The following is a 24,191-nucleotide window of genomic DNA, read 5'->3' as shown; positions in this document are numbered from 1 at the left end:
ATCCCTCAATCTGATGGATGTGTTTTTTTTTCTCTCTCTCTCTAAAAAATCAATTTAAAAAAATGAGGAGGAGAAAGATATTCCCAAATTCATGTAAGAAAATTATGGTGCAAGATTTTTAACAGTGAAATTTTTCTTTTAGCTATTGATCCCATGACTATGGTTCTCAACTGAGGATGATTTTGCCACTCAAGGGACATTTTTCAATGTCTGGATTCATTTTTGTTTGCTGCAACTTGGTAGGGTTACTGCTAGTATCCAGTGTATAGAAAGAAGGAATGCTACTAAACCTTCTAAAAAATAGAGGATAGCTGCCAGCCCTCCATGTAACACATCTCCCGAAGATTTATTTCTGACAGAATGTCTATGGTACCAAGAACGAGAAACCCTCCAGTATGGTGATGACCAAAAAGAATGAGTTTGACTTTATTATTATAAATATATTTTAATGTATATAACATAATATCATGCAGTGCAAGAGAGACTCTCCCTTGATATAAAACAAAGAAAAGAACACAAAAATTCTTAGCTTTGGCAGTTATTTCATTAACTAAATTAATTAATTATAAAAAGAATGGGTAAACAAATAAAAGTTTAGGTGCACAGAAAAACTTTTGTTGAATATTACTCATGTCATGTTGCCATGTACAGTGCCACAAAAATGCATTTAAATATATATGAAAATGACCTAGGTAAAGAATTAAACCATTTCAAAGATGCTTTCTTGATTGTTAAGTTTTTCTATAAATACTATTTTGCAAATAATGCCTAACTTTTAAACATAAAATTGAAATATTGTATAGTAAGGTATTTCCCAAAATCTTGCATCAAAGTATCCATGAATGTCTAATTTTATACTGGCTTCTTGTTTAAATTATTTATGAATATCTAATTTACATTGACTTATTCTGTGGGTTCCTTAATTGTTCTGAAATTGATTGAAAATAACTGTTTTTAGAAAATAAACTGTATTAAGAAATTATTAAACATAACTGAAAAGTAAATTTACACTAAGATCGGAACTTCTCCCATTGTTAGAGAGGGAGGAAGCTCATTCTTACTCAGTCCTTGCCTCCTCTTCTCAGTGAAAAGGCCAAGAAACTTTTCTTTTCTGAATATCAAAAGGCATTTTTACATAGTTTAAAACAAAATCCAATGCTAGGCAATATTTTCAGTTCTCTTGCTGTCTGATTCAAATATTTTGTTATTGTTCAAAAGTAAAGATTAGTGTAGTTGTTTAAAGAAATTAAAATCTGGGTGTAAATGTAAATGACAGTTTTTCTTCAAATTTCAAAGAGAGGTAAAACGTGCATATGAGGGCAAAGGGGAAAGAACTCACAGTAGTGCCATCTCTTAAGTCCTGGCTTCATGTCTAATGCCCCTCCATCATTTGTGTTAGCATTGGCCAAAAAACTACTTACCTTGATTTGCCTAGTACATGGACATACAGATTCCTAATGAGAACTATTTGATGAGGAAGGTTAAAAACTGTGGAGTCAGGGGAAGGACAGTGTGATCTGTCAGCGGAAAAAAATAGAGAATGCTTAGCCAACTGCTACTTACCTACTTAAACTGCTGGATTATGCTAAACTGAGAAGCGTATAGTAGGGATAGAAAGGTGAACAAGGAGGTCATCAGAGACACAGCAGCAGTGGTGGATCTTTGAGGAGATGACAGTTTCTTATATGTTCATGGTCAGCAAAACACTTCAGCAAAATACTTCTTTATGTGAAAGAAAGCCTGTCTTTTTCCTCACATCTAAGGGGAGAGTTGTCAGATCATGCTTATTTGCATCTTGACCTCAATGACAGCATACATGGCAAACACATACTGGACACAATTTCCTAGACACCACACATGACATTTTCGCTTGGAGGTAGATGGTTGTTGCATTAGATAGTAGTTTTAGATTTAATCCAGTCCCGATAATGAGTCACTTTTGTATAAATTCCAGGATTGTTTTCTTTACCACAGTCTATTCCCCAGCTTACTATTCCGATAATATACCAGATGTTTCTATCACGTGCTATAACCAGAGGTCCCCCAGAATCACCCTAGAGAAGAAGAGAAATATTGTCAATGTAATAAATGAGTGTCAGAATGACAGTTAATCAGCAACTTAATATCTAATAAATTAATATTTTGAAGTATGTAAAACTAATTCTATTTTTACTTACTATTAGTATTAATATAATAATTGTGTTATTACTTATATCTTATTATGTCTGCTTACCTCTATTAATATCTTCACCTGAAAGATGATGATAATAAAGATAATGTTTCAGTTTTACCCTTGTATAGTTTTTTATTTTTGCTCTATCTAAATAGAGAGTGCAAACTGTATCTAAATTTAGGCATCCAGTTCTTACATAAATTATACCTTAAGCTTCAACTAAACACCACCTCTACAATGAAACCTCTCCTAACTCTGTTATGTAGAATAATCTCTTGCTTTGAGTTTAAATCTCACCTTATTCCACTCTCACCAGCTGGTAGGTGTCCTGGGCACTGTATTACTGTGTAGCAGTAGGTTTGAGAGGAAGAAGATATGCAAAGGGCACTCCAAACCAATGTGCACCATTTATTACACAAATGATTTTGCTTCCAAACTAAGATGGAATCCCTAGCCTTCAAGATCTGGTTTGAATGTTGTGAATCATGAGGACTTTCTTGATATCTTTAACCTTAGATTTGGACAACTGATTTGTACTTATCTTTTAGCAATGAACCTATTCATTCCAAAAAAGTATTATGTGGAAGTTCCTTACAGACTTTTTTTTAAATAAGAGAAATGGTCTTGTTTGAAGTAGGCATGGGGTCCCAGAGACTTGTCACTTTAGCTCTCTTCCCTTAACATGCCTTTTAGTACATTTCAGTGCACAGTAGAGGGAGTGTGAAAACCTTGGTCTACCAAAAGCTATCCTCCACAGCTCCTTAGCTCCTTTCCTAAGTTAGCCCACATCCTAACTTAGGTCCTCAGTGTGCTAGTGGTGAAGGAAGCATGGACCAATAGAAAGAGGAAATCTTCTTTCTTATAAACTCAAATATAACTTTCTATTCAACAGATTCATTTTTGTGGAGTTGAGTCTATCCTAATTATAGACTTTTTTGTGTTCTTCCTTAAAAGTCATGTGATCCAGTTCTATCTTGAAGCATACATGTTGTTTCTGCTTCTTAAGAATTAAAACTAGCCCTAACCGGTTTGACTCAGTGGATAGAGCATCAGCCTGCGGACTGCAGGGTCTCAGGTTCGATTCCGGTCAAGGGCATGTAACTTGGTTGCCCGCACATCCCCAGTAGGAGGTGTGCAGTAGGCAGCTGATCGATGTTTCCCTCTCATCGATTTTTCTAACTCTCTATCCCTCACCCTTCCTCTCTGTAAAAAATCAATAAAATATATTTTTTAAAAAAGAAAAAAAAGAATTAAAACTAGTGGAAGGAGACCTTGCATTCCAGAAAATGTAGCCAAATCCTTGTCTTTTGTCCACTGCTTTTAGTTACGTACTTATGTGCTGTTATTAGATTGTAAATTCATCATGGACTCCTGCTTTTTTAAGTGTTTATGTTTCCTTCAGTAATTGCCATAGTACCTTGCAATTCACACAAAAAAGTGAATGAATAAGTGAATGAATATTTATTACCAATAGCAGATCAATGGTGGCAACTTTGCATATAAAAAAAGCACTCATGTGTAAAAATCTCAAAGCCATTCCTAATCCTTCAAGAATTATGAAATGTTGGGCTCAGTTTCAAATGCTATAGGTAAAAATCTTTATTAATTTTGATATTTATTTTTCTTCTTTTATATAACCAGACTTTAAAAGTGGCAGCATGGATGGACTTGGAGAGCATTATGCTAAGTGAACTAAGCCAGTCAGAGAAAGACATGTACCATATGTTTTCAATCGTATGTGGAATCTAATGAGCAAAATGAATTAACACGCAAAATTGAGGCAGACTCATAAACAGAGAACAGGCTGACAGCGATTGAAGGGGTGGGAGTTGGGAGGCTGGCTGGGTGGGAGAGGTGGAGATATTGAGCAAAAAAGAAAAAAAAAAGAGAGAGAATAAACTCATAGACAGGGACAACAGGGTGGTGATTGCCCGCATGAGGGAAGGTTAGGGGAGGTGGAGGAGACCATAGGAGGAATAAATGATGGAGAGGGATTTGACTTGGGGTAGTGAGCACATAATACAGTGTACGGGTGATATGTTTTGAAATTGTGCATCTGAAACCTGTATAATTTTGTTAACCAGTGTTACCCCAATAAATTTTAAAAAGGGGAAAAAATAAAAGTGATATTCTCTTTAAATGTTTAATGATTAAGAATTTTTTTTTAATTGCATAATTCTCTCTGGATGTACTATTTAAGGTCAATGGCTCAAGCACCCATAAAATGACACTACTGCCAATCCCATCTCACAATGCCTTACAACTAGTAGGGATTAGATATTTAACTATCAATTATAATTATGGATTGAAGCAATGATTGTGTGGCTTCCTGACTTAGTTTCTTTTATCTGCTGCCACTCCTTTTCTCTAATTAGAGCACTAATGTGCATCTGGTGGTCCTTTTTTACATATGCATGGAGACAATAATAGGAGTATTTCCTATGGTTCATCCTTTCCCTCTTTTTACACTCTGCTCTCTCCTGCACAACTTAATTTTATGGAGATCCATGAAGTGACATTGACTTATGGACAGTGAGTTCATCTCTATTCAACAGATTCATTTTTGTGGATTTGTGTCTAGTCTTACCTCACAGGCATCGAGTTTTCCTTCCAAGAATCCAGCACATATCATTCCTGATGACACAGCACCACCATATACATGAACTTCATTACATCTGTCATTACTTATGATCTCTACCTCAACTTGTCGAAGAGTATTGGGAAAAGGACCTACAGAAGAAAAAAGTAAATAAGTGAAGAATTTCCAAATTCTTGTATTTATAATAGTTAATTGTGTCTTGCAAAGGATAGATTAATGATAAAATATATGTCTAGAACAGCGGTTCTCAACCTGTGGGTCGCGACCCTTTGGGGGTGGAACGACCCTTTCACAGGGGCCGCCTAAGACCATCAGAAAACACATATTTTCAATGGTCTTAGGAACTGAGACACCACTCCCCTATCCGTCTCCAGGCGGGTCCGTCCACATGCAGATACGCCCACATATGAGTACCCGGCGTGATGACATCATCACGCCAACCCCATCACATACACCCTGTACAAATACAGGTGTATGTGACAGGGTTGGTGCCATACTGTACTTATGCGAACCAGTCACACATGTGTAGAGAGCAGCTACTGTGTAGAAAGCAGCTGCTGTGTTGAAAGCAGCAGTATTAGAGGTAAAACGACACTTCATGAATTACAATTACTGGGTAAATGTAAAATCATGTACTGTAAAATTATCAACTACTGCAAAAAAAAAAATATCTGTACCATGGGAACTTAATCTGGATGCTGATCTGTCTTTTTATATTCAGCTGTGGTTGATGTGAATACTGCCCCCTTGCGATAGTAATAGGTATGTAAAAAAAACAACACAGAGAATGGTAAATCATAGGAAACTTTAATGAACTGTATTGACTGAACTATGCCATGTATCATCTTTTGTATTTTTAAAGCTATTGTTATATATTATTTTCATTAGCATACCATCCCATGACAATGGACCATGCAGAGAGGAACGTTAAGAAAAGAAAATATAGTGAGGATTTTTTACGGTATGGTTTTACCTCAATAATTACAGCCGGAATTGAGAAACCGCAATGTGTTATTTGTTGTGAAGTTCTATCAGCCGCATCTATGAAGCCGAACAAACTAAAACGCCATTTTGATAGCAAGCATCGAGCTTTGCCGGCAAGGATACCAACTATTTTAGAAGCAAAGCTGATGGACTCAAGAAAGCCAGACTTGACACTGGTGGCAAGTACCACAAACAAAACATAGCAGCCGTTGAAGCTTCATATTTGGTGGCACTCAGAATCGCCAGAGCTATGAAACCTCACACCATTGCTGAGGATTTACTGTTGCCAGTGGCCAAAGACATTGTTCGAGTTATGATCGGAGACGAATTTGCTACGAAATTGAGTGCAATTTCCTTATCTAATGACACTGTCCACAGAAGAATAGATGACATGTCTGCTGATATTTTTGATCAGGTAATCCAGGAAATTAAATCTGCTCCACTTCCAATATTTAGTATCCAGCTTGATAAATCTACAGATGTTGCAAACTGTTCACAGTTACTGGTTTATGTGAGGTATATTAATGATGGTGACTTTAAGGATGAGTTTCTTTTTTGCAAAACTCTTGAAATGACAACTACTGCATGTGATGTATTTGACACAGTGGGTTCACTTCTGAAAGAGCATAAGATCTCTTGGGAAAAGGTTTGTGGTGTTTGCACAGATGGTGCTCCAGCTATGCTAGGATGTTGATATGGATTTCAACGTTTGGTACTGAATGAGTCACCAAAAGTCATTGGAACTCACTCTGTGATTCATTGGCAATATTAGCAACGAAGACGCTGCCACAAGAGTTACAAGAAGTGATGAAAAGCGTCATAAGTTGTGTCAATTTTGTAAAGGCGAGCACTTTAAACAGTCGACTGTTTTCTCAACTGTGCAACAGGTTGGATGCGCCGAACAATGCTCTGCTATTTCACACTGAAGTGAGATGGTTGTCGAGAGGAAAAATTTTAAAACGTGTTTTTGAGCTTCGTGATGAACTCAAAACGTTTTTTAATCAGAAAGCAAGACCGCGGTTCGAAGCACTTTTCGGCGATAAAAGTGAACTGCAGAAAATAGCTTACTTGGTTGACATCTTTCCCATCTTGAATGAGTTAAATTTATCACTGCAAGGACCAAATGCAACATGACTCGATTTGTCTGAAAAGATGCTATCATTCCAAATGAAACTTCAGCTTTGGCAAAAAAAAAAATGGGTGAAAATAAAATGTACATATTGCCTACCTTATCTGCTTTCTTTGAGGAACATGACATTGAACCAGACAAAAGGATTACGATGATAATTTCTGTGAAAGAACACTTGCACATGCTTGCAGACGAAATTTCATTGTACTTCCCAAATCTACCTGACACCCCATTTGCACTTGCCAGAGCCCATTCATAGTCAAAGTTGAAGATGTTCCTAAGACAGGAGTTCATTGAACTTATTAACAACGATGCAGTGAGAACTGATTTCTCTATAATGCCAGTTACAAAATTCTGGATCAAGTGTTTTGCGGTCATATCCTGTTCTGCCTGAGACTGTGTTGTGCCTTCTTCTTCCATTTCCAACAACATTTCTTTATGAAACAGGGTTTTCCAGCTTGTTGGTTATCAAGTCTAAATACAGAAGTAGACTTGTTGTGGAAGATGATCTTCGTTGTGCTCTTGCAAAGACTTCCCTGAGAATTTCTGATCTGGTGAAAAAGAAGCAATCTCAACCTTCACACTGACTGACATTGACTTTTTACACATATTGTGCAAAATGTAGCAATGTAGTTTACTGTTGTTATAGTAAGACTGTTACCCATGCTACACCATGCTTCAAGACAAAATTTCATTTATTTATAATTAGAAATAAATATTTCACAATATATAATTACATATTGTTTTTGTGATTAATCACTATGCTTTAATTATGTTCAATTTGTAACAATGAAAATTCATCCTGCATATCAGATATTTACATTACTATTCATAACAGTAGCAAAATTACAGTTATGAAGTAGCAACAAAAATAATTTTATGGTCGGGGGTCACCACAACATGAGGAACTGTATTAAAGGGTCGCGGCATTAGGAAGGTTGAGAACCACTGGTCTAGAAGTTGGGCTCTGGGCTTGATGACAGCGCTTCGGAGTCAAGTTATATTTCCTGGATGCTCTTTTGTTTTCTATGTGTTAGCTATCATCCTTGGCATGCTTATTTCCACTGTCTTACTTCATACTTGTCACAATTACCAAAGATAAATATGGATTGCTTTTTTAGATGAATAAACCAAAGATCACTTGGCTATGAGTCTTGCAATGATCACTTAGCTAAATGGAGATAAAAAGTCAGGGCATTTATCACTACCTGGGAAAATCTGTCACAGTTTACCTAATTTACAGGAAATCTGGATTATCACTCTTCAAATGACACACTTATATTGGGAATTGAGAATCCTTTAGAAAAAGCAATACAGAGCAAGACTTTACTATTGGGAATTAACTTCAATACTAAATAGATAAAATATTATTACTTCGTAAAAAAGATCTGTGTAATATTTTCAACAATAAAGGGTTTTTTTAAAGGATGCAACTTATAACAATAGATAGGTCAATACGCAGTATTCTGCACACTTTTGGGCATTGAATGATTCATGATGAACTCACAAATCACTCCGAAACTACAACTCTGGAAAGGGGGATGTTAAGTTTAATTAGGTTCTAGAGGTGGCGTCATGGTCCTGCCCTAGTGGTCGATGCTATATATTTCTTCTCCAATCAGTAAGCAGTTTGCCTAATTCCAAATCATTTAATTCTCCTTTATACTTATCACCATACCCTATATAACAAGGCCAATCCCTTAGTAATGAGGAAAAGGACTCTCAGGTTATAAAAACAGTGTGTCAACCTGGACCCCATGTGAGAATTTTAGAGTGCATATTGAAAGAGAGCAGATATCTATAAAAATCAGCTGTTGAAGACTCGGTAGATAAAAGCTGTACTTTGAGCATGAACATAATAAGACTACAACTTCATAATAAGAGCCTGGAATGAGAATCAGAAGGTCAAGGACAGATTAAACCATATGTAAAGAGTGCAGCTTAACAGAACTGGAAACTTACATCGTTATTTAAATGTCTATCAGCAGTTTATTATATATTATTAAGTATAGTAAAATATCATACTTGTCAACTTCATAAACTCTCAAACTCAAAAAACTGTTTTATAGGTACATGGATCAGAAGGCCCCATTTAATATTCAGCATCAGGAATGTCATTCAAATTGCTCTCTTAAGACTATTTCTGTTTATGATACATTACTACTACTCACAAATAACATACTTTAAGAATTATGTAGCCATAACAGAATCTTTACATCTGAAAGAGCAATGAAAGAAAAAAAATCATATGAAAAAATATGCTTTAATTATGTTTGAAAAGTTATAACTAGTTTTTAGAGAAACCCCTAAAGAATATAATAATCATAAATACTGTGTAATAGTAATAGCCAAAGTTTTCATAAGTCATAATATCTGGTCTTTGTTTGTTGTTTCTGCCATATTTTTCATGGGACATAATGGTTTAATCTCTTATTTTCTGTATTTTGACTTGGTATCTTATTTCTTCATATCTCCTCTCAGATGGAGGTTTTTGTTTTTTTACTGAGATACTCACCTTTTACTTTCAGTGCTCCCCATCCGGTGACAAACACTTTACTCTTAGGCAAGACTTCAAATGCAGGATCTGGGAGACAGACTCTGTGCACATCTTCGGAAAACAGGACGGGAGTGGAGAGCTTCACCACCGCGATGTCGTCTTCGTGCTTATGGGCAGCATAGTTCTCGTGAAGGACGATTGTCTGCACCCTTCTTCTCATTAGCGGAGGGCTTAGAGTGGTTCCAAAACTAGCCGTCCAGAGTTTGGGGTTTTTGTAACTGATCACAGATTAAAAGGATTATTGTTGGTTCATTTCTGATCTAAATTTACCCAGGACTCTGGATGAGCAGGGGGCATAGGGTGGGAGAAGGGTGATAGTAGATGGGGATCCTCCCACCTTCTCATATAAGGCTTCTCACCTAGGGCTACTTTGTATTGATTTCGCTGATGACAAATACCCCCATTCTCATGTAGCTTAAAGTATACTCTTCCAGGGGGAGTTTGTATTTTTTTTTTTAAAGAAACCAATGGATTATTGCTATTTTTTGAAGAAAATATACTTGAATAAAAATTAGAGATATTGTATACATACATATACATATCACTATGTCCATGCATAGTTATTTAAATGTATGTATGCATAGTTAGAAAGAGAGAAAGGGAGGGGAGGGATGGGAGGCGGGGGGGGGGGGGGGGAGAGAGAGAGAGAGAGAGAGAGAGAGAGAGAGAGAGAGAGAGATTAGAGCCACAATTGATTCAGTGTTTTCTCATCCTTTCTTTTAGGTTAAATTTTATCCAGAATATTGTCACATTTTATGTGAATTTCGCTAGAGCTACTATATCTCTTTATTTTCTCCAAGTGTCCCATATGTTAAATCTTCAATGAGTATATAAATAATAAAAGTAGAGCACCAAAGATATCCATGTGGGAAAATCAGATGTAAGTTCATGGGATAATCAGATGTAAGTTTGTGGGTTGAGATATTATTAGCAGAGTTTTTCAAAAATCCACAATATATCTCAGAAAAACTGGCGAGTGTGTTTAAATTTTGACAGTGTTGGCTTATTCTTAGTAAAATTGAGATTGCTGGGGAATATATATTTAGTTAAAGCTGAAGATACTCTAATTTTTTGTACTATTCAGTAATTGTCACTTTTTCTAAGCCTACCAGAAAAATCACGAATACTATTGGGAGGCCCAAGATGATTGATGAAAAAGGGATACGAATTATAGCAAGTGAAGGTGAGAAAAAGAAGTGACATTGGTGACCCTGTTGGTACAGACAGAGGACTTACGTGTCAAAGCAATGCGCTGCAGTCAGGAGCCACTCCTCGCTGATCAAAGAGGCACCACAATAGTGGGTGCCATCCATTTGCAGGCTGGCTTGCCATGGCCAATCAGCTTTCTTTGCAATATAACCATTAGCAATTTTTTCCATGGATGGAGACTCCCTCCCTAAACCACAACCTGTCATAAGAGAATAAGATAATTATTTCTAGAGTTATCAATGTATATAAGTATATTTGGCACATAGTAAAATATGGGAACATTCATAGGTTTGCCTGGCCTTAAAATTTAATCAAAATTACATGATAGAATAATAATTTATACTAAAAATGGTTAACTTAAAACATAAAATATTTAATACCCTCCCTGATGTATTTAAAGCAATTTCACTTATTTTTTTTCTTATATTTTGGGATCATGTTCTTAGGTGCAGCATTTACCCCCATGATATTTGATGATTTTGATTGTGAAATGTATACTAATTATTGCAGGAAAAAAATACTATTTGTACTATTTTATTTAAATACTTGTCTAATATTAAAACCATTACATAACTTAGTATAAATATCTAAGTTTACATATTAAACTTAGTGGATGTCATTTACTTCTAAACAAATTTTCTACTTTAACAAAGTGAACCAAATAAAAATAAATAAGATAAAATGAAAGGGAAATCTTTAAAAGAAGTCATCAGTGAATCCTTCTATAAAGAAGAGTAAGTTATTCCCAAAGAACCCATGTGACATGAATTCCCAATTATTTTCCCTTGAGGAGAGTTAAATCATGTATCCATTTAGAGATATCATATACTTTTGGAAATAGTAAAGATGCGAGTAGAGAAACTCTTCTCTCTCTCTCTCTTTTTAATTGATTTCAGAGAAAGGGAAAGGTTGAGAGAGATTGAAACATCAATTATGAGAATTATTTAATAGGCTGCCTCCTGCACGCCCCCTACTGGGATCGAGCCCACAACTGGGGAATGTGTCTTTCACTGGAATCAAACCCAGGACCCTTTAGTCCGCAGGCCAATGCTCTATCCACTGAGCCAAACTGGCTAGAGCAAGAAACTCTTAAAAGTGTTTTTAAGTTTTATTATTTGATCTATAAGACATCTCAGAGATATTTTTGAACTTACCACTGTTCAGAATGTGCTCTGCTTGTATTTTATTTATATCTGGAAAAAATACAAGATGATTGCTCAGCAATTTCAATTATCATTTAAAACACTGTACCTGCATGACATGAATATTTCTATTTGGAAGAAACTGAATTAGTTAGGAAATACTTAATTTAAAGGCAATAGAATAAAATCCTACGAAAAGGGGTAGTTTAGATATAAATTAAACTCTTAATGCCTACTAAATATGGACTGTAGGAAAATACTGGTTCATTGTTATAAAAACATTGGCAGAGAGGATGCGATTTTTTGCCATGAAGGTGGATTAATGCCATGCCAATTTATTAAAATATAAGTGAAACTGAAGAGAACCTAAGACCACTTTTACATATATACTAATATGTTTGGACACTGTTCTCCTTCATCCTCATTCACACAGTAGTGTTACTGTAAAGCCGTTCAAGAATCTTAGACAGCTGGCATCGAGGGTTGGTCCACAGATGCTCCCTGTGGAATCAAAATCCACCAATATCCTAACAAATCCTCAAATATGTTAGTCATTTTTATCATGAAGTAAAATAGAAAACAAAGCATGCTCAGTTGTTCCCCACAATTACATGAATTTCTCCTTATGCCAGATAGAATAAGGAGCAATCTAGACCCATATTTTGCTACAATGAAAGCTGTGTGAAATTTCAGTAAACCTGCAAATTAAGGAGTCTTTAATGTAGGTCAGACTCTAACCGAGAACATAAAATGCATCTGCAGATTACTGTGGGTAGGGAGTTTATTAGAGTAAGTCCCTTAGAATTAGGTTTTGCCAATAATAACAATCTCAAAAGGATATAAAGTGTATGATTCCATTTATGTAACATTCATGAAATAATACAATAACACTAGAGGCTGGTGTATGAAATTCGTGCATGGGGGGGTGGGAATCCCTCAGCCCGGCCTGCACCCTCTCCAATCTGGAACTGCTGGCTCCTAACCACTCACCTGCCTGCCTGCCTGCCTGCCTGATTGCCTCTAACTGCCTCTGCCTGCCAGCCTGATCACCCCTAACCACCTCTGCCTCGACCCCTGCTACCATGGCTTTGTCCAGAAGGAGGACTAGACGACCAGAAGATGTCCGGTCTATCTGGTCTAATTTGCATATTACCCTTTTATTAGTATAGACAGATGGAGAATGGATTAGGGTTTCCAGGGGCTAGAGATGGGCAGAGGGTTTGGGTGTGGCTATAAAGAAGTAACACAAGGTAGTCTTCTCACGGCACAGTAGCAGAGTATAGGTTTGTTTTTTTTTAAATCATATCCATGTTTAATTCAAACAATTATACTAATATCTCTCTTTCAAAAAAGGAGGAATTGCTATTATATTTGTGTTATTATATAATTATTATATAATCATTCTGTCTTAATTATTTCCATATTAATCAAAGGAATATTTTGGTGTTGATTGGGTTTTTGCTTATTATCAAGTAAATGAGAGACTTAAAAATGAAAAGCATTTTCATTTTATGGTGAAATAAAGATCCTTTCTCTGTAGATGAGAAGATAGTAAAATTGTGAACTACAGCATGGAGAGAAAAATGGTATTTCTTACCTTTAAGATAAGACAATGAAGTATCTATCTTCAAGAAGCTTTCATTTAATTTTAACTTCTGATGCAAAATGTTAGCAGCTTGACTTTTTACTGTTTCTGCATTGTTAGGAAGAAAGTGAAATTTAAGCAATACATCTGTTTTCAATCCATCATCACTTGACCTAGAAAACAAAAACACCAGAATAAATAAGTGAAGTCATAGCCATAATTATTATTTTATACCTTATTATTTAAATATTAGTTATATCTTTAAAAATACAACATAAATATTTTATTATCATAGATTTTTCCCTTTCTTTTATCATATAGGTGTTAATACATAAATTATTCCCTGTTTGTAAAAGTGTTTCATATTTACGGAGGGGAGAGTAAAATTCTAGAGTTTTGGAATTTTTTTTTCTGGGAAAATAAATCAAAAGTACTTGTTAAATTCGTCAACTCTGTCTACATATATTTTTTCTTAATTTTTAAAAATTCATATCTGTTTATGCTTAAAATTTAAAAATTAAGCCCAGCCAGGTGTGACATAGCAGTTGAGCATGGACCCAGGAATGAGGTCATATGTTCGATTTCCGGTCAGGGCATATGCCCAGGTTGCAGGGTCGATCCCCAATAGGGGGTGTGCAGGAGGCAGCTGATCAATGATTCTCTCTCATTATTAATGTTTCTCTCTCTCTCCCTTCTTCTATGAAATCAATAAAAATATATTTAAAAAAAATTAAGTAAAAGTATTTAATGATTGTGAGACTCTTTAAGTGAAGGGCAAGTCTTTTTTTTTTTTTTAATCCTCATGCGCAGATATGTTTTCATTGTTTTTTATAGAGAGAGAGAGGAAGAGTGTGTGTGTGAGAGAGAAATGTCAATGTAAGGAGAAACATCAATAGGTTGCCTCCTGCACGTGCCCCAGCTGGTGGTTGAACTCACAACCTAGGTATGTGCCCTACTAGAATCAGACCCACAATCTTTTTTCTGTCCAAAATATGTTTTTCTTGATTTTTTTTTTTTAAGAGAGAGGAAGGTACAGAGGGAGAAAGAGAAAAACATTGATGTGAGAGAGAAACATCCATTGGTTGCCTCTGTACACACCCTAATGGGAGTATGAAACCCAAAATCTGGGTATGTGCCCAGATGGGGAATCAAACCAGTGACCCTTCAGTGCACAGGACTGTGCTCAACCAACTGAGCCATTCGGCCTGGGCAGAAATGCAAGTCTTTAAAAGAACAACCAGAAGAATGTATTTAATCTCTTCCCAAATCAAGAAAGTGTCCCCTCTAGGTACTCTGTAGAAGAGGAATAACAATTAAACATAGTAATATGAAATTATTTTTGCTCTTGATATATCTAAGATTTTTTAAATATATATTTTATTTATTTCAGAGAGGAAGGGAGAGGGAGAGAGATAGAAACATCAATGATGGGAGAGAATCATTGATTGGCTGCCTCCTGCTCATCCACTACTGGGGATCAAGCCTGAAACCCAGGCCTGTGCCCGGACCAGGAATCAAACCGTAACTTCCTGGTTCGTAGGTCAACGCTCAACCACTGAGCCATGTCAGCTGAGCTATCTAAGATTTTCACATCCTGCCAACAAAGCAAATAAATGAAGAATAACTAAATAAAACAAAATTGCCCTTTCATTATACAAATTGATTAGTTATGATTACCTAAAGTTGACAACATGAGACTCGATGTAATGATGATTTAAACTGGAATTTTGAAATATCTTATCAATCTGAGAAAAGAAAAAACAAACAACACACAGCATAGAACTTTGTTAAATATGAATTTCACACATTTCAATAGAACACAAAAAAGTTTGTATAAAACCTGCAGTGATTCAAATAGCATTTAATTCTGTGTTGCTTTACACCTATCCCCACCCAGAAAGCTCACTGGGGCATAATCCTGTTATCAGAAAGATCTTCCTAGTAATTAGATGTTGATATTTAAACAAATTGTCACACGGTTAAAGATGGCTGATATAGAGTTGAATGAAGCTAGCTGTTTCAACAGCCAATATAAAATATGCACAGAGTTGGAGGTACAAAGATGGAGGTTCTTTGAAAACTTGCTACATAAGGACTTAAAATCCTCTGTCATTCAAGTTCAGTTATCTTCCTCATGGAGGTGATTAAAAAATCAGTCTTTTAGGCTTTTCTGAAACTTTTTAGGCCATATTTTGATTCTGTGATAAGTGGGGGAGAGGAAAAGAATATATATTTTTGGGTACTTCTTTAAAATGAATATACTCAGCAAGAAAAATCATGAAATAATAACAGAATAAGACTATGCTATTTGTGTGTCATTTTAGACTTTTGTGGGATAATTTCTGTGTAATACTAATCCCTAGAAGAAATTATTTTGTACTAAAACCACAGATTGTTACAGAATCTGTGGTTGCACTAACCTATTCATTAACATTGACTCATCAATCTGGCTTTTCAGAAAAAATGACAGATCATGTGTCAAATCTTAAGTGAACCTGAGTCTCAATAATTATTTCCTCAAATCAGAAGAGAAAAGAGCTGTCAAAATGTGAAACTAGACTTGTGCTGAACAAGGGCTTTTCACTCATCTGATTTATGACATTTCCTCTGGTGAGGCACCATATCATATCCTATTAGATAGGATGGTAAGCATATAGTTATTGAAAAATCAAGTTATTAAAAAAAGAAAATTCAAGTTATTAAGAAAAACAATGACCAGGTGTTTTCCTTTAACAATGATAGAAAATTTGTTTTTCTAAGGATATAGTTTTCTATACACACATGTACATTTATATGACAAAACCTAATACATATTCATTGTAAAAAGTTATAAAAAGCTAGCAAAAAAGCATAATGGAAAGCATTAAAATAACTTCTAAATCACTGCAGAGAACCTGTAATTTTCATTTTGGGCATATGTACTTCCAGATTTCTACATCGATTTTTATACATTTTACTATAAGTTCTCTGCCTATTTCCATTCTCTTTCTATCTCATTATTTTGTTGTTGTTTCCTTTAAATTACAGTTTTGTGAACCATGTTATTGCCCATGGCAATATAAGCAGTCTATATTATAAACAGTCTAGGTTATTGAACTCCAAAAGACATCTCTAAATTTCATTTTAGGTACTGATTTTAGTCATTTCTTCTGGGATAATGTTTGCTAGAACTGAAACTCGCAGTCTAAGTCAGGGATCAGCAAGTTATAGCTTATAGGAAAAATCAGCCAGCCACTCGTTTTTGTGGGCCCATCATCTAAGAGTGGTCTTCATATTATTTTAATAGTTGAAAAAAAATCATAAAAAGAGTAATGTTTTGTGCCAGCTAAAAATTTTTACAAAATTTAACTTTTAGCATCCAGAATCAAGTTTTCCTGGGCTGCAGCCATACTGCTTGGCTGACATATTGTCTCTGGTGCAGTATCACTACAAAGGCAAATCTGAATTGCTTCAGAAGGACTGTATGGCCTGCAAAACTGAAACTATCTGGCTTTTTTAAAAATTTCTTTATTGGTTAAGGTATTACAAATATGTCCTCATCCCCCCATTAACCCCCAACCCCCCCCCCCCCCCCCCGCACTCATACTCTCATCCCCCTGTTGTCCATGTCCATTGGTTTGGCTTATATGCATACATACAAGTCCTTTGGTTGATCTCTTCCCCTTACCCCCACCCTCCCCTACTTTCCCTCTGGGGGTTGATAGTCTGATGGCTGTTTCTTTGTCTTTGGGTCTGTCCCTGTTCATCAGTCTATGTTGTTCTCTATATTCCACAAATGAGTGAGATCATGTGGTATTTATCTTTCTCTGACTGGCTTATTTCACTTAGCATAATGCTCTCCAGTTCCATCCATGCTGTTGCAAATGGCAAGATTTCCTTCTTTTTTTACCGCAGCATAGTATTCCATTGTGTAGATGTACCACAGTTTTTTAATCCACTCATTTTCTGATGGGCACTTATCTGGCTTTTCACAAAAAAAATATTGCCAACTCCTGGTCTAAATTACTGTACTTCTTTACTGTACTTCTCAATTATGATGCTTCTCCTATGTGGTCACCATTTGTATTCTAGAGGACAGGGCCACTACTAGTAAATTCTTTATTCCCTAGTCATTTGTTTGATGAGTATTTTTATGATCCTACCATGTGGCAGACACTGTGACAGGCACCAGAATTATAAGAATAAGTCGATTTAGCCCTTCACAAATCCAGAGAAACCTAGACATATAAAATAATAATAATGTCACAAGGCAGTAAGTGCTCTAGCAGAGGTGTGTGAAAAGTTCCATGAGAACACAAGAAACAGATACTAACCTTCATTCAGACATTGATTTTCATACTTTTTATTCGCAACATAAACTGATTCTCAGAATAATTCAGAGGTGGGTGTGATTATCATTATTTTGAAAGTGGAAACCTTGAGGGGTCAAGTAGCTTCCCAAAGTTGAGAAGCCGATTGAACATAGATGTTCTGACTTCAAAGCTTAGACTGTCTCCAATTCAATATATTTATTCCTGTAATAAAATATTCAGTACCCTGCCAATGCCACTTAATTGCATATTTCAATTCATTTCATCATTTTCTGATTTTGGTTGGGAAATGGCTAAAGAAATACTTCTGAACCTGGCAAGAATGATCTTTTATCTTTGGCCAATGCTTGGCTCAGTAGAAGCTGTGTATACACTTGAAGTCTTCAGTGGAAGTCTATGTGTTTCTATGCTCTATTTTTAAGAACAAATGTTCAATATAATTGCCTAATTATTAGGGAAATGTATTAGGATCATACATACTGTAGGTGTATATTTAATGATATATGGTAATGTTGTTTGTGCCTGAATGATTGAGTTATATTTCCAAATATGCTATTTTTTTGTACTTAAGCTATTTTTTTTTTCTTTTTGTTTAGCTTATGTTGTTCAGTCTTTGGTGCAATCATCCTTTCTCCAGTGTACCTGAGACAATGTTGATTAGAATTGCTAGGAGTAGCAAATAAAAATAGAGTTAAACTTTAATTTTAGATAAACAATAAATGCTTTTTAGTATAAGCATGTTAAATGGAGTATATTTTCAGGAAAATGTGAAATTAAAATTCAGCTGGGCATTCTGTCTGTATTTTATCTGGCAAACCTAACATAGATATAATTTGGTGTGTTCTCAACTCACCTCTTATTTTATTTTAACCTCTTTCTCCCTAACAGTATTGCCAGGTAGAAATGATGCCAGCAAAACTTAGACTTACCTCATCATTGATTTTTTGTTTCAGGTCAGTCCTAATTTTTGAGTGCTCTACTGAAAAATCCGGATGATATTCAATACTGGGGATCTGGAAGGAGGTTTGGAAATAGTGCACCTTTTTCTGATCTGGAAGGGAGAACAAATATGCATGGTTTCTCTTTAGTTCATATGAGCTACATAAATAATGGAAATAGAGGGTATGGCATGCAAAAACATCCCATAATTGATGAACTCCTGAGAATTAATTCAGTAGCTGTGGCCAACACTTCTCTCTTCCTTTTTGAAGATTGCACAGTCTCTTAGTCATGTAATTTTCAGTTGTGTCCTGACACAAGTTGACCTTGAATTTAGAATTGCTACTAAAATAATTTTTTATTCTCAGTAAATCATATGGAGAATATAAAATCATAAAATAACATAGGATATAAATCTATGGCATTGGTCAAGAAAAAGTATTATGTGAACCAAGTCAAATTTTAATGCTAGAAGCATTTTTACACATAAAAGATTATAATTTCCAAAATGTAGATAAATTTATGCAAATCAACATTACATTATACAAAGTATGTACACATTTAAGCAAGTCATTGTTGCAATGAAAATTGTATTCTAAAATATTAAAAATTATTAAAGTTTTGAAATAAGTGAGTGGATATTTAAAATTAAAAAAAAATAAATGCAATGAGATAGGTTCTTACCAAATGCCAAAAAATAAACAAGGAGACCGATGATTATTGCTAGAACCAACACAACAGCTGCAACAAAAAGGGCAATCATCCATGGTTTCAAGGAATTTGTTCTTCTGCTTCGTATTGGTGGCCTTTTGAGAGAGAGTCGTGTATTAAAAACAAACAGAACTTGAAGACTGGAATCTCAATTTCACATAGTTTTGGCATAGAATGTGTTTTTTTTTGTTTTGTTTTTACTTTAAAAAAAATTTTTGATGAGTAATTATTTTTTTTAATTGTTTAAAGTATTACATGTCTCCCTTTTTCCCAATTAACCCCCGTCCCTGAGGGCAAGCCCCCACCACTCCAGTGTCTGTGTCCATTGGTCATGCATGCAAGTCCTTTGGTTGATCTCTAACCTCTTCCTCCCCTGCCTTCTCCCCAAGGTTGGACAGTCTGCTCAGTGCCACCTTGTCTCTGGATCCATTTTGGTTCATCAGTTTATGTTGATCATTATATTACACATATGAGTGAGATCATGTGATATTTATCTTTCTCCAACTGGCTTATTTTGCTTAGCATAATGCTCTCCAGTTCCATCCATACTGTTGCAAATGGTAAAAGTTCCTTCTTTGTTACAGCAGCATAGTATTCCATCGTGTAGATGTACCACAGTTTTCGAATCCACTCATCTGCTGATGGGCATTTACGCTGTTTCTAAATCTTAGCTATTGTAAATTGTGCTGCTATGAACATAGTGGTGCATATAACCTTTCTGATTGGGGTTTCTGGTTTCTTGGGATATATTCCTAGAAGTGGGATCACTGGGTCAAATGGCAGTTCCATTTTTAACTTTTTGAGGAAACTCTATACTGTTTTTCACAGTGGCTGAACCAGTCTGTATTCCCACCAGCAGTGCACGAGGGTTTCTTTTACTCCTCATCATCGCCAGCACTTGTCGTTTGTTAATTTGTTGATGATAGCCATTCTGACAGGTGTGAGATGGTACCTTACTGTTGTTTTGATTTGCATCTCGGATGATTAGTGACTTTGAGCAGTTTTCATATGTCTCTCGGCCTTCTGTATGTCCTCTTTCAAAAAGTGTCTACTTAGTCCTCTGTCCATTTTTTTTTATTGGATTGTTTATCTTCTTTTGTTAAGTTGCATGAGTTCCCTGCAAATTTTGGAGATTAAACCCTTATCTGAGATAGCATTGGCAAATATGTTCTCCCATGCAGTGGGCTTTCTTGTTGTTTTGTTGATGGTTTCTTTTGTTGTGCAGAAGTTTTTTATTTTAATGTAGTCCCATTTGTTCATTTTCTCCTTAGTTTCCATTGCCCTAGGAGCTGTGTCGGTTAAGATATTGCTTCAATATATGTCTGATATTTTGCTCCCAAGGAGTCTTCTAAGGTTTTTATGGTTTCCCATCTTACATTTAAGTCCTTTAACCATTTAAAGTTTGTTTTTGTGTTTGGTGTAAGTTGGTGATCTAGTTTCATTTTTTTTGCACATATCTGACCAAATTTCCCTGCACCATTTATTGAAGAGACTGTCTTGATTCCATTGTATGCTCTTGCCTCCTTCGTGCAATATTGATTGGACATAGTGCCTTGGGTCTATTTCTGGGTTCTCTGTTCTGTTCCATTGCTCTATATGTCTGTTCTTGTGCCAGTACCAGGCAGTTTTGAGAATCATGGCTTTGTAATATAGCTTGATATCTGGTATTGTGATCCTTCCAACTTTGGTCTTTTTTCTCAGAATTGCTGTGGTTTTTTGGGGTCCTTTTTTATTCCAGATGAATTTTTGGAGAGTTTGTTCTAGGTCTTTAAAATATGCTCTTGGTACTTTAATGGGGATTACATTAAATCTATAAATTGCTTTGGGTAGTATGGAAATTTTAATGATGTTGATTCTACTAATCCATGAACATAGTACATTCTTCCACTTGTTTAGAATGTGTGTTTTTTTAACTCTAGAATTTATGGTTAGCTCATATTACACTTGGTAACATTTGAATATGTTTTTCTATAAAGAATTTGACAAAATACTGTCAATAAAAACTCATTGATGATTGACTTTATATCTTGATTTTAAAAAGTCAGAATTACACTACAGTGACTACTTTTTCATATATTCCCCAGTTCATTACCTAGATGTTCTGAAATAGTTTTTCTTTGTAGATGAACTAATACCATATGTTGGGTTCATGTGCTTCATATCTCAATGATCCTCAAAAAGTGAGGGCAAATGAGCCACTCCTCTCATTCTAGCATGAACAGGCAGAGGCTTTGAGTGACTACTGAAACCTGGAGGAGCTAGAATGCAGACTTGGTCTGTTAGGGCTCTTTGCACACATCTGTACATAAACCTATAATCTCCATTTATAAAAGAAGTAATCTGTAATGCATACAAAGAACATCTAAAACAGGACATATAGAAGAAAATAGAAAAAGGACAATAAGGAATAAATAATAAACAACACAAAAAGAAATTTATATAATGAACAAACAAATACTGATAGATCAGAATTTTGGACCCAGAAACTTCATGGCATGAGAACCACTGGGGGTATATAATGAATATCTATTTCATCTATATATATAAAAGCCCAGTGAACGAATGGCAGAACGACTAGAACAACCAGTTGACCAGTCACTATGATGTGCACTGACCACCAGGGGGCAGACACTCAAAGCAGGAGCTTCCCCCTGGTGGTCAGTGTGCTCCCACAGTGGCAGCATCCACTCAGAGGGCGGGTCCACAGCCATTTGGCTGACCAGGATAAGTGGCACTCCCACAGCAGGCTAATCCCCACGGGCCACGGCCCCCACCAGTGCACAAATCCATGCACCGGGCCTCCAGTAGGATTATAAGATTCAAACCTGTGATTTTTTTATAGATAATACTAGTGGCCTGGTGCACAAAATTCATGCACATTAAAAGGGACTAATTAGAGGAAATATTTTAATACTAGTAGCCTGATGCATGAAATTCATGCGGCGGGGGGGGGGGGGGGGTCCCTCAGCCCAGCCTGCAAAGATGCCAGCATCCCTCAATGTGGACTCTGGCCAGAGGCCCCTGCCCTCCCCTCCTTCAGCGCAATCCAGCCCGAGGCTCCTCCCCTCTCCTCCCTCCTCCCAGCCGGGGTGCAGACTCTGGCCAAGGCCCCTGCCCTCCCCTCTCTTCACCCGGCGAAGCACACATGTTCAGCTTTAGAAGTTATTTATTAACTATCAGTAAGTAAATAACTTCTAAAGCTGAACACGTCGCTGCAAGCCCAGCATTCCTCACCAGGGACTCTGGCTCCAGGCCCCTCCCCTCCCCTCCTTCGGTGCGGACTCTGGGCTGGCATCGCAGCAAGCCTGGAATCCCTTGCCGTGGACTCCGGCCCAAGGACCTCTCCTCTGCCCAACCGGGGTGTGGACACTGGGCATCCCTGGAGGCAGACTCTGTGAGCCCAGTGTTCCTTGCCACGGACTCTGGCCTGAGGCCCCGCCCTTCCCCTCCCTCTGCCGGGGTGCAGACTCTGGGCATTCCTTGAAGCAGATTCTGGCTGGAGGCCCCCCCCCCGCCTCCATGCAGCCGGGCCAGACGCTGGGCTCGTGTTGCCGGGGTAATAAAAACTCATTGCCCTCAAAAAGTGAGGGCAAATGAGCCACTCCTCTCATTCTAACATGAACAGACAGAGGCTTTCTGCATTCTAGCTCCTCTGGGTTTCAGTAGTCCCGTCCTGGCCATTATAGGCATTGCCATCTTTGTCGCAGAGTGATGGTTAAAGAAAGTCCTGGGAGCCCATGGGCGTGGCTATGGCCTTGCCTCCTGGGGCCGGCGAAAGACTCGGGAGCCCGCAGCCACAGCTGCCATCACCTCCTGGGGCACTTGACACCTGCATATGCAAATTAACCGCCATCTTTGTCAGATAATTTGCATAGTCACTCAGATTGGCTGGTGGGTGTGGGTTGTGGGTGTGACTTGTGGGCGTTGCTTCAGCATAGTGGAGGGACAGCTAATTTGCATGTTTCTCTTTTAATATATAGGATTGCTATTTGCCATTTCTCTATAATAGAAGTATCAGAGATGAAAGAAAATTAGTAAAATGTATATGAAACTCTTCCTCCTGTCAGAGTCTGGGGTGCACTGCAGGACCCAGAGTTAAGTCCCCACCCACCCGAAGCACCTCAAAATCGTGCAAGACCCAGACCTGGCTGGCCCCACCTCCACTGGGTGAGATCCTAACCCAGCCAGCCCCACCCTTGTCAAGCTCGGCCAGGCAGAGGGCTTAGCCTTAGGTCCCCTGGCCTGGTGCTGGGAGGGAGATGAGGCCTGAGGTCCCCCATCAAGCCCTGCCAGGCAGGGGGCACAGCCTGAGGTCCCCCAGCCTGGCGCTGGGGCGGGGGGCGTGGCTTGAGGTCTCCTGCCCTGGCCCAGCGCCACGCAGCCTTAGGTCCCTGCTGATTGCTCCTTAAAGCTTGTTACAGGAACTCGGCCTCCGCTGTAGGTGCAGCCATGTTGTGTTATGGAAACCCCACCTCCGCTGTGGGCTCAGCCATCTTGTGTTTTAGAAACACCACCTCTGCTGTGGTCGCCGCCATCTTTGTGACAGCATGACAGTCAATTTGCACATTCCCTCTTTATTAGATAGAATTGTGTAGAATAAGGCCATATTTATTTGAGTAAATAATGAATCAATTTAAAGACAATTATTATTGAGACAATAATAATGTACCAGTAGCATGCAAATATGAGAAAAAGTATGAAAGTGATATGCAAATGACTGACATTTGGCAAACGTTTGCAGAAACAGGAAAATGTGACAAAACTCTTCTCCCATCCCAGGCTCAGAGCCCACACCTAAAGACTAAACCTGAACACTTATAGAATCGAGGCAGGCTAGAAGAGGACCATCGGGG

General features: G+C 37.2%; 1 protein-coding gene across 1 annotated transcript; it reads right to left on the bottom strand.

Annotated features, from left to right (window-relative positions):
• Window positions 1-1,892: 1,892 nt before the first annotated feature.
• LOC308535398 (transmembrane protease serine 11G-like) lies at window positions 1,893-23,789 on the bottom strand (the record flags this gene model as incomplete). Its single annotated transcript, XM_081114269.1, has 10 exons — window positions 1,893-2,054; window positions 4,761-4,903; window positions 9,401-9,660; window positions 10,679-10,850; window positions 11,806-11,844; window positions 13,391-13,551; window positions 15,056-15,123; window positions 18,618-18,739; window positions 19,312-19,433; window positions 23,758-23,789. 10 exons carry the CDS (start codon window positions 23,787-23,789, stop codon window positions 1,893-1,895), a joined length of 1,281 nt encoding a protein of 426 aa, XP_080970395.1.
• Window positions 23,790-24,191: the final 402 nt, after the last annotated feature.

Source organism: Myotis nattereri (assembly GCF_964212035.1).
Source record: "Myotis nattereri genome assembly, chromosome: 1".
In the NCBI taxonomy this organism is placed as follows: domain Eukaryota; kingdom Metazoa; phylum Chordata; class Mammalia; order Chiroptera; family Vespertilionidae; genus Myotis; species Myotis nattereri.
This window is presented reverse-complemented; position numbering and strand designations above follow the sequence as displayed.